The 12,500-nt window shown below is 36.8% G+C and overlaps 1 protein-coding gene across 2 annotated transcripts in view; it reads right to left on the reverse strand.

The window, feature by feature from the left end:
• Positions 1-12,500, reverse strand: part of LOC106870489 (dynein axonemal heavy chain 7) — a 255,489-nt gene that overhangs the window by 92,459 nt on the left and 150,530 nt on the right. For both annotated transcript variants that reach the window (XM_089359464.1, XM_089359463.1), the window contains 4 exons: positions 10,085-10,277; positions 7,910-8,102; positions 2,685-2,857; positions 2,085-2,225 (listed from right to left, as the gene is read on the reverse strand). In XM_089359464.1, the coding sequence (XP_089215590.1) occupies positions 2,085-2,225; positions 2,685-2,857; positions 7,910-8,102; positions 10,085-10,277 (700 nt within the window). The remainder of the gene's footprint in view (positions 1-2,084; positions 2,226-2,684; positions 2,858-7,909; positions 8,103-10,084; positions 10,278-12,500) is intronic.

The following is a 12,500-nucleotide window of genomic DNA, read 5'->3' on the forward strand; positions in this document are numbered from 1 at the left end:
TCTAGTTTTAAGAAGCCTAATTTCTCAAGATTGGCATTTGGGCAGTGTGTTACATATCCCAGTGCCCCAATAATTACAGGTATAAACCTGAACTTGTAACCTGGATAGAGTAACTGCAGATTTCTCAATAGTTCAGCATAGGTGTTCTCTTTTTCATACATACAAATGTATGTACGTATGTATGTATGTACGAATTGTAATCTTTTAACTCGTAATACCTATAATAAATGCATATGCATGCATGTGTACATGTATGTAAGTGTGTGTGTGTGGGGGGGGATATATGTATGTGTATGCACAAGCATATAATCATGGTGGAAATCAATGTGATATCCTAAACAAAACAACCTATTGATATACTTTCAAAGGATTCTCTGCACTCTACTCTTCTTGTATGTTATCTCAGTAGTAACAGAAGAAAACCACAAACATACCCTTACCACCCTCCGCATCATCTTATATCCCTTTCTCCATCTCCCATTACTTAGCTGTTTCTCCTTCACAATTCTTATTGAATATATATTATCCAACAGATTTCATTAGAGTCGGAATGTTCTTTCTAGATTACTCAAAATGCAAGAAGTTATCACATTTCTCATTCAAATTATATAATTTTTCCAAACTATTAACCTCGTCTTAAATGTGTGTGAATGCATGTGTTTGAGTATGTGTGTGTATCTATGTGTTGTGCATCTGTGTCTGTGTTTGTGTGCATGTGGGTTTGTATGTGTGTTGGTCAGACCCTCTATAATGGGATTGAACCTGAGACTAACTGGTTGCAAAGTGAGCTCAACCACACAGCCATATCTGTACTTATGTGAGAGCTATATGTTACCTGTCTTCTGATTAGACATTGGTAGAATTGCTAAAGTAAGGGCGGTGTATAGGCAGATATGAAAATATTTTAAATTTTATTAGATGATTTTCACATTGTTGATGTTAAAATCATCATCATCACTGATGTTAAATGATGATGATGATGCTGATAATGATGACGATGATGATTTTAACATTATAAGAAACTATATATATTGCAAAAGTTTTTTTTTTTAACAAACTAGGAAAAAATATATAAATATTTTGCCAGATCATAAATGTCAATGACCATTTTAAAGAAGAAAGAACAACATGTGCAATAAAACAGTTAAAAAGGGCTTTAGAAAATCTTTACTCAAACGTTGTTGTGTAACAACATGCATTAAGACTGAATGCAAAGAAGAACAACAACAACAACATTAAAAACAAATTGATTTTCTTGCAAAAAGAAAAACAAAGAAAAAACAGAAAAGTAAAATGAAAGAGTCATGCGCTGACTTAATACAACAGATGCACTTTTACGACCAGAACTGGTAAAGTTCAAAGGTCAGATTTGTAAACAAAAATACAATTATTTGTTTGAAAGTTCTAAGAGAAATTTATGAATAGATATGTATGTCTGTCCCATGACAAGAGCTAGACAAGATCAAAACAACCAAATATTTATTACAAAATATTTCCAGCTTTATCACCATCCTCACTATCACTATCATCATCATCATCATTTAAAGTCCATGTTCCATGCTGGCATGGATTAGACATTTTGACAGGATCTGAAGGGTCCAAGGACTGCATCATGCTCCAGTATCTGCTTTGGTATGGTCTCTATGGTTAGATGCCCTTCCTAATGCCAACTACTTTACAATGTTGTACTGGATACTTTTTCTCATGTAACCAGCACTAGTGAGGTTGCCAAGTAATTTGCACCCTCACTGGGGAAAAAAAAAAAAAAAAAAAAACATCCTTCATGGCCCTTCTTGAATTTTGAAAGGAATTGAGACGAGAAAGGAAGCTGAAAGCGTGCTTGTTCCATTTTGCCTAATTTCTCTGAAAAGCCGCCCAGGCAGTGATAGTAAATTGAAATAATTTAAAATCAGTCTTCTACCTCACAAATGCCTTTGTTTGATCTGTTTTACATTTGATCTCTTGACCCGAAGGCAAGTAATCCAAGAACTTCTCTGGTCAGCCATTCTACCCCTCCACCACCACCACCACCATGACTAAGCATCAAACACAATGGTAATTCAATAGAAAATGTGTTTACTTACAACAGTAGCTTGGTGGTTAAAATGAATGAGAAGAGCAACTTGTCTTTCTCAAATAATGACCGACAGACGTTGCAATAGAGGTTGTAGGTGAAATGTTCGGACAGGTAACGAAGACGCTTCTCCAGGATCTTTGATTTATTACTGCAAAAGCAAAACGATAATATTAATAATAAGGCGGCAAGCTTGCAGAAACATTAGCACCCCGGTTCAAACACTTGGCAGCATTTCGTCTGTCTTTACGTTCTGAGTTCAAATTCTGCCAAGGTTGACTTTGCCTTTCATCCTTTCGGGGTTGATAAATTAAGTACCAGTTGCATACTGGGTCGATCTAATTGACTGGGCCCCCTCCCCCAAAATTTCAGGCCTTGCGCCTAGAGTAGAAAAGAATATTAGTAATATTTTTTTTGATACTTTGGCAAAAAGCCAGTAGAATTTTCTAGCAGAGACGGGCAAGTCATTTACTTCGATCCCAGCACTGGACTGGTTCCTATTTTTATCAACCCTGAAAGGATAAAAGGAAAAGTCAATTTTTGCGGAGCTTTAACTCAGAACATAACGAGTTGGAACAAATGCCACAAGGTATTTTGTCCTTGAACATACCTGTCATGGATTGATGTAATATAGAGGTTGACGAACCAGGTGAGAGAGTATTGGTACATAGGATCGATGTTTGGAAGGTCAGCAATGGAGAAGAAGAGTGTGGAAGAGTGTTTAGCAATTGGTCGATAACCAGCTCTTGAGGCGTTAATTTTCTTTTCTGTCTCCTCAGCCACCTGGAAAACAGAAGAGACACAAGATTGGTTCGGTGCAATGATGTACTGCCATCAGTCGTTCAATAAGAACTCTGGCTGCTACATATTTTATCTTTGAAATGCATGAAGGAAATTATGAGAAGCATTAAGAGCAGGTATGGTTGAGTAGTTAAGAAGGTCACTTTGGAATCACCTGATTCCATATTCAGTTCCACAGCATGACACCTTGGGCAAGTATCTTGTACATTAGAACTGGATGGGCCAACCAATTCCTTGTGAGTGAATTTAGTAGACAGAAACTGTGAGGAGACCCATTTGAGCGTGGCTGTTGTCAGTACCACCTGACTGGCCTTCATGCCGGTGGCACGTAAAAGCACCCACTACACTCTCGGAGTGATTGGGGTTAGGAAGGGCATCCAGCCGTAGAAACTCTGCCAAATCAGATTGGAGCCTGGTGTAGCCATCTGGTTCACCAGTACTCAGTCAAATCGTCCAACCCATGCTAGCATGGAAAGCGGACGTTAAACAATGATGATGATGATAATCATGATGATATATATATATATATATATATACACACACACACACACACACATATATATATATATATATACAAACATACACATACATATAATATATATACATAATATATACACACATATATACATAAATACATACTCACACACACATATATATGTTTACACATATGCACACACACACGCATACACTTACACACATTATTCTTTTATAATAAATTTTGTTGACAGTGACTTCAAAGTTTCAGCCTGCTATTCTTTAGGGTGAAACTTCAAAGTCACTATCAACACAAAGCTTCCCTTTTTGTCATCTATGATTTTATTTTTGATCTTCTATATACATGAAGATATTTCCTCCGTCTGGCAGCTTTTCTTTCTACAAAACGGAAAGTTACATTGCGGAACAGTCATTTCAACGAGTTACATTTATTTATCACATGACGAGATACAGCTGCACCACTGAATGCTCCTGAACCAGTTATTGAGTGTCCCACCCAAAAGGAATCGATGCTAGATGTGTCGATTGTAAAAGATAAATAATAATAATAACTATTATTACTATTCAAATGCCATCAAGTTTGACTTTGCTTTCGTCCTTTTGGGTTGATGAACAAAGTATCACTTGACCATTGGGGTCAATTAAATCAACTAGCTTCTTCCCTCAAAAAATTTCAGGCCTTGTGATTATTATTATTATTATTATTATTATTATATATCATCATTATTATCAGTAATAAAAGAAAAGAAACCATCATTATAATTATTATTTTAAAAGATAGATTTTTGGAAATTTTTAAAAAATATATTTTTCCTTCAAATTTGTGTCATTTTCTGATTTTTCACTCTCTTCTTGCAAATTGTTTTGAAAAAATTTGTCGGAAATTGCCAGCAGATTGTAAAAGATAAATGCTGGAAAATACTTCATCATATTTGTCAGTCAAATTGTTTACAAATCATTCAAGATCTAATTAACCATCTGCTATGATGGAATTATGGGAGCAACGACAAATAAAGAGAATAAATTTCTCTTGGTCTTTCCTGCTCTCTCTCTCTCTCTCTTTCACTCTGTCTCTCTCTCTCCCTGTTAAATGTTAAATTTCTTTACACAATAATTAATTACACCTGCTGGCTCAGTCAGTTCCTGCAACTCTCTGGGATTGATCGATGGTCACCATGTTTTTTCCTCAGCCATTTGATCTACACACACACACACACACACACATACATACACACACACACACACACACACACACACACACAACTACATTGGATCTGGTGCTACTGGTTTCTAATTCTATGCAACTGTCATTTGATAGAAACCATACTTTTACAGATATGAATTCTATCTTTTGATTCAATTCTTACTTTGGCAACGCTTTCTCTTTTTCTCCTTTTCCTACTCTCTCTTTTACCTTCTCTCCCACTCCCTTGCTTTTTTCCTTCTCTCTCTTTCCCCTATCCCCCCCTCTTTCTCTCTTTTACTTTTTCTTTCATTCTTGCCTGAATAAAACAATAAAATGCTTCCAGTTAATTTTTCATAGAAATAATATATTCAAAATGAAACCAGTGAAAAATAATAAGAAAGTTTGTTTGATCTACACACCAAGAATGGTTAGAAAGGTGCTAAACATCTAAGGTTGTTGGCTGGAAATTGATATCTAGTAATCGAATACTGGTAAAACAACAACAGCAACAAATAATAATAATAATAATAATAATAATAATAAAGACTAGATCAGTAAATATAAAGACTTGATAATAGAAATTGAAACAATGTGGCATCTCAAGGCGACAACCGTACCGGTGATTGTAGGATCTCTAGGAATGATAAAAAAAGGTACTGAAACCTATTTGAAAATGATACCGGGCTTACCATCCCTACAGGAAGTGCTAAAAATCGTGTTAATTGGAACGACTCATGTACTGAGAAGAGCATTATCACTGTAAAAACAACATCCATTCAGGAATTTATTTATTTATTAATTTTTTTTAAATACATATTTTACCTGTGAATTTGCAGGTGTAAACTGGGAATGCATACAATGAGCTTCTCTGCTCTAAGTGCACGGAAAACACTCAACAAGAAATGGAAGAAAATTTGAAGAATTTGACTGGTCCATACGGCACACCTCACCGACTGACATTGCTTGCTGTGTCTGTTCACTATTTATCAGTAGTGGAACAGCCCACTTCTCACTTGGGGGGTGTCCGCCACAACACTTAATTTAGCACAAAACCAGCAATTTTGAGGAGGTAAGCTGGTTACACCAACCCTAAGATGGAAGACAAAGTCGACCCTGGTGGAATTTGAACTCAGAACATTAAACTGAAAGAAATGCTACTCAGGATTTTGCACAATAATGAGCGTGTACATTAACGAATCTGCCAGCGCACCTTAATAATTATAATAATTGTATAATAATAATATTAGTAATGGTAAATTTAGTTTTACTCCTTGTTTTTTTCTTTTTTTTTTTTACATTGTTGTTGTTGGCACTCCGTCGCTTACGATGTCGAGGGTTCCAGTTGATCCGATCAATGGAACAGCCTGCTCGTGAAATTAACGTGCAAGTGGCTGAGCATTTCACAGACACGTGTACCCTTAACGTAGTTCTCGGGGATATTCAGCGTGACACAGTGTGACAAGGCTGACCCTTTGAAATACAGGTACAACAGAAACAGGAAGTAAGAGTGAGAGAAAGTTGTGGTGAAAGAGTACAGCAGGGTTCGCCACCACCCCCTGCCGGAGCCTCATGGAGCTTTAGGTGTTTTTGCTCAAAAAACACTCACAACGCCCGGTCTGGGAATCGAAACCGTGATCCTATGACCGCGAGTCCGCTGCCCTAACCACTGGGCCACTGCGCCTCCACTTTTTTTACATATCATAGAGCAAATGTCTTCTTTGATAATCCCTGATTCTTTGAAAAATGGTATAATACTGAACATATTGATTATATCAGAAAACATTAATTAATAAAGAAAGCTATAAAACAAGTTACAGACAACATAAAAGGGCTAAGATCCAAACAAAGTAAAGAAGGTTATGGAAATGGTTTATTAATGCAAAAGTGAAATGAAAATATCTGATGTTGAATATTAGCAGCACAGTAGCAAAGTTAAAAACAAAAACAAAAAAGAAAGAAAGACAAAATACTAATAAATTTTTAATGATAATTATTTCTGCCATTTTCCTTATCTTTTATATCTTCTATCTTTTATTCGCTTGAAGTCATTGGACTGTGGCCAAGCTGGGACACTGCCCTTGAAGGATTTTCAGTAAACAAATCCATCTCAATACTTTATTCTTTTACTCGTCTTAGTCATTTGACTGCAGTCATGCTGGAGCACTGCCTTGGGGGGTTTTAGTCAAACGAATCGACTCCAGGACTTGGTTTTTAAGCCTAGTACTTATTCAATTCTTCTCATTTTGCTGAACTGCTAAGTTATGGGGATGTAAACACACCAACACCAGTTGTCAAGCAGTTATGGCGGGAACAAAACACGGACACAAAGTCACACACACACACACAGATACATACATATAGATATATACGATGAGCTTCTTTCAGCTTTCTTCTACCAAATCCACTCATGAAGCTTTGGTTGGCCCAAGGCTATAGTAGGTGTCACACAGTGGGACTGAACCCACGACCAGGTGGTTGGGAAGCAAGCTTTTTACCACACAGTCACACCTGTGCCTATTCTTTTATTCATTTACTTGTTTCAGTCATTTGACTGCAGCCATGCTGGAGCACTGCCTTTAGACAAACAAATCGACCCCAGGACTTATTATTTGTAAACCTAGTACTTATTCTATCAGTCTCTTTTGCTGAACCGCTAAGTTACGGGGATGTAAACACACCAACTTCAGTTGTCAAATGATGGTGGGGAGACAAACACAAACACACAAATACATACATACATACACACACATATATATACATACACACACACATATATATATATATATGTATATATATATATATATATATATATATATATATATATATGTATATATATATATATGTACGACAGGCTTCTTTCAGTTTCTGTCTACTAAATCCACTCACAAGGCTTTGGTAGGCCCAAGGCTATAGTAGAAGTCAATAGCCAAAGGTGTCACACAGTGGGACTGAACCCAGAGCTATGTGGTTGGGAAGCAAGCTTCTTACCACACAGCCATGCCTGTGCCTATGTTTTATGTTTTTTTTTTCACGTCTGGTATTTATTCTATGTGAAGGTGCATGGCTTAGTGGTTAAGATGTTACACTCATGACTCACAAGATCATAGTTTCAATTCTCAGACTAGGTAATGCATTGTGTTTTTGACAGGATTCCAAACTGTTTCTGTCAAGCAAATTCACTTGTAAGATATTGGTCAGCTCAGGACTATCATAGAAAACACTTGCCCTGGGTGCCACACAGTGGGACTGAACCTGAAACCTTGTGGTTACAGAGCAAGCTTCTTCACCACATAGCCATGCCTGTTATATTGCATATGTTTTCAATTCCTGGAATAATAAAAGAAATTACAAACCATTTGTTTCTTTGAGATGTCATTGGACAGAAGTTTTGATGAATCTAAAATCTGAATTGCTGATTCATCTTCCAGAATATTTCCTTTGGATTCTGACAAAGTGTGCAAAATTTTGTCTTCAATTTCTTTCAGTTGTCTCTTATTGGCAGCACTTTGAAAAATTAAAGCCTGGCGTTCTTCAGCTAGTTCTGGCCTGAGAGAAGAAAAGAAATACCAAAAGGAAAATGTAAGTCTTTTAATTCTTTTACTGTTTTTCAGCTACTGAAGGATATCGAGCCATAAAAACCATACCAAAACAGACCTTGCCAGTGCTGGTGCCATGTGAAATGCATCCAGTCCATTCTGTAAAGTGGTTGGCCCTAGGAAGGGCATTCAGCCATAAAAACAATACTAAAACAGACCTCACTGATGCTGGTGCCACGTAAGAAGCATCCAGTTCATTCTGTAATATTAGGAAGGGCATTCAGCCATAAAATCCATGCCAAAACAGACAGTGGAACTTGGTGCAGTCCTCTGACTTGCCAGCTCCTGTCAAACCATTCCACCCATGGAGGACACATGTTAAATGATGATGACGATGATGGTGATTATGCTGGGGCACAGCCATAAGGAATTTATTGTGGGTCATATTGAACCCAGGGGCTACAATACGTAGGGGTGCTGAAAAGTTCTTGGCTTTAGATAAAAGAAAATACAGGAGAATTAGTTAATTATAATTTTATTCAACATATTCCCCTCCCAAATTCACACACTTATTGCAGTGGTCCTTCAGTTTTTCTAAACTCTGTAAAAGAACTCAGAAGCTTGTGCCTCCGACCAGGCTTTTTGTAGTATTCTTAAAGACAGAAATTTTTCAGTAACGTCTCATAGAAGATACTTGCTCAAGGTACCACAGTGGTGTTAAATCTAAAAGTATATGGTTTCTAATTTAGGTACAAAGACAATAATTCAGAATGGGGAGAGGGTTAGCCGATATCATTAAACTCAGTATTTGGCTGCTAATTTATCTTATCAACCCTTAAGGGATGAAATATAAAGCTGACCTCCCAGCAGGATTTTAACCTAGATAGATAGATAGATAGATAGATAGCTAGCTAGCTAGCTAGCTAGATAGATAGATAGACAGATAGATAGAGAAAGGCAGGGAGGAATGTCAATGCATTTAAGAGTTGTATATAACAGGTCCATAAATTGAAGAAAACATTGAAACTGAAAAATATACCATCGAAATATGTGAAATTGTATTTCAGTGAAGAGAATATTACACAAGTTTAGATCTGTGATGTCATTTCATTTCTATTCAAAATAATACAAATGGAAGAACAGACATTAAATGAAGATGATGATGATGATGATGATGACGACAATGACAATGATGATAATAATAATAATAATAATAATAATAATAGTAATATGATAATAAAAATATAAAAATATGATAAAATAGAATATTAGTGAATAGCACTGTATGTGCACATTATACTAGCAGTACCCATGGAAATACCAGTTATTTTGAAAACTGCAAAACCATTAGAAGTTTCTAGAAAATCATGAAATGTATATTTACACCCACACACATGCACACACATACATTTACATACATATACACAGACTGACAAACATGCCTATATACAGTTATACAGACGTTCTTAGCATTTTATTACATGCAGTGAACTAATACTTTCAACTAATGATACCATTATTTTATATATCAAAAACTACTTCAAACAAATGCAGAAAATGTGTGAGAGAGGGGAAGAGAGAGAAAGAGAGAGATAAGAATGAGTGTGTGAGCAAGAAAGGATTCAGTGATGTCACAGACTTTGCTATGTATTCATATATCATCCTTTTCCCTTCCACTTCCAGCCTCCTACCTTTCAACCTCCCATCTTTTCACTTTCTGATCTTTCTCTTGCATGTTTACTTTAACTCCCACTCTAACTCAGTCTCTCACTTTCTTTTTCTATTATGACACTGAGCAAGCTTTATCTCTCTTTTCACTCTTATTCTGATGTTTCACTATAAACATCATCTCCACCACAATTTATCATTATCATTTCTTATTCTTATTTTCAATTTTACACTGTGTGTGTGTGTGTGTGCATGTGTCTCTAAATGCTTCAAATATGTATAAAGAGTTAATGTCGAAAACAAAACTGAGAGAGTAAATCTTACTGTTCTTTGGCTACAACTATTTCCAACAGTTGATCTTCAAGACCTTCTGGTGTTATCATGAAGTTTAGCAGTGAGACTTTGGTAGCTATTTCTGGCAGGTAGTGAGGGTTCCTTAGTTTAGTTGTGATGTAGAATTGGAAATCCATGCTATACTCAATATTGTTTTCTCCAAGACGTATCATTCGGACACCAGCTATAACAGAAAAAAAAAGACACCCCAAAAAATCAGTATTGGATATATATCGGTACTCTATCGGTTATGATGACAAGGGTTCTAGCCAAATTTTCCAGAACTCTAATAATGTACTTTGTATCATCATCATCATCATTTAATGTCCACTTTTCCATACTCAGACAGAGTTTTTTGAGGCAGATTTTCAAATGCTGGATATATGATGGGCTTCTTTCAGTTTCCATCTACCAAACCCACTCACAAGGGTTTGGTCGGTCTGAGGCTGTAGTAGAAGACACTTGCCCAAGGTGCCACGCAGTGGGACTTAACCCGGAACCATGTGGTTTGCAAGCAAGCTGCTTACCACACAGCCACCCCTGAAGAAATTTATATATCTGTAGACACATAATGCCTGAAACACAAAATTAAAATGATAAGATTTCTCGCTTTCTTTCTTTATCAATCTGTCTGTATTTCTTGGACAATGAATACGAGTGTTGACATTATTCATGAATTGTCACTATTTCATGAATGGCTGAAAATTACTTTCTTCTATTGATACAATAACTGACAATATGAAAACCCTTCATTCTCTTAAGCGAATGCAGTGTCTCTCCTGCATAGAGCTATCAAAATCCATGCCAGTGGACACATTGCTTTGCTTTTATGTATATTGACAATGTTGTCTCAGTATTGCACCTGCTTGCATAATATGCATTGTTATATCAACCAGTTGTCAACCATTCATAATGATTGTAACGAGATGAACTAATTACATAATGTAAATTGAATATGCAACTTTTCAGATAAATACATTTCTTATGCCAGCTATTGTCTGTCCGTCCGTCTTTCTACTTCTATAACTCTTTGATTCTGATTGTTCTTCTAGCTGACTTTCCAACCCCTGCACTACCTTTTGTTGATAAAGATGTTAAGCTTGCTTCCCAACCACATGGTTCTGGTTTCAGTTCCACTGCGTGGCACCTTGGGCAAGTGTCTTCTACTATATCCTTGGGCTGACCAAAGCCTTGTGAGAGGATTTGGAAGACAGAAACTGAAAAGAATCCCATCATATATATATATAAATATATATATATATATGATGGGGTGCTGAAAAGTTCTTGGCTTTGGGTAAAGGGAAAAACAGGAGGATCAGTTAATTATGATTTTATTGAACTTATTCCCCTCTCAGATTCACACATTTATTGCCGCGGCCCTTCAGTTTTTCTAACCACTGCAAAAGAACTAGGAAGGTTCGGTTTCCAATCAGGCCTTTCACAATGCACTTAAGGTCAAGAACTTTTCAACACCCCCTTGTATGTGTGCGTGCGTCTTTGTGTCTACTCATCTAATAAAGAACCACACAATGACACACACGCGCACACACCATGGGCTTCTTTCAGTTTCCATCTACCAAAACCACCCATAAAGCTCTAATTGGCCTGAAGCTATAGTAGAAGACACTGTTCCCAGGGTGCCATCCAGTGGGACTGAACCCAGAACCTTGTGGTTTAGAAGAAACATTTTTAACACAGTCATGCATGTATATACAATCATACCATTTCGAGTATGGACGTTGCCAGTACTGCGTGACTGGCCCTCCTGCCGGTGGCACGTAAAACCACCCACTACACTCTCGGAGTGGTTGGCATTAGGAAGGGCATCCAGCTATAGAAACTCTGCCAAATCAGATTGGGGCCTGGTGCAGCTATCTGGTTCACCGGTCCTCAGTCAAACTGTCCAACCCATGCTAGCATGGAAAGCAGACATTCAACGATGATGATGATGATGATGATGATACACACATACATACATATACACACATATGCATGCACACACATACACACACTCACACAGAAACAGATGAGGTTTGGCAACAGGAAGAGTATCTGGCTGTAAAAACTAGCTTCATTTGATTCAGCCAAGCTTGCAAAAGTAGTCATTAAAATGAAACAAAGCACACACGCACACACATGCATGCACACATAGACACATAAAACTATAAAATGCATGCATATACACACACATACATATGCAAATACACACATTGTTACCATAAAATCTTTAAGCAATTCTAAAATTCGCATAATTTTAGTGCTATATGGGATATAAAATTTATCCACAAGAAAGATAAGTGAAAGAATATATTATATTCTTAAATAGATTTGTTCATGAGAATGCTAATTTACAACATGGCTACTGCCATTATGGCACACACAAAGCATTCTGAAGTTCTAGAAATAC

Source organism: Octopus bimaculoides, chromosome 11 (assembly GCF_046866305.1).
Source record: "Octopus bimaculoides isolate indiv1 chromosome 11, ASM4686630v1, whole genome shotgun sequence".
NCBI classification, from domain to species: Eukaryota; Metazoa; Mollusca; class Cephalopoda; order Octopoda; family Octopodidae; genus Octopus; species Octopus bimaculoides.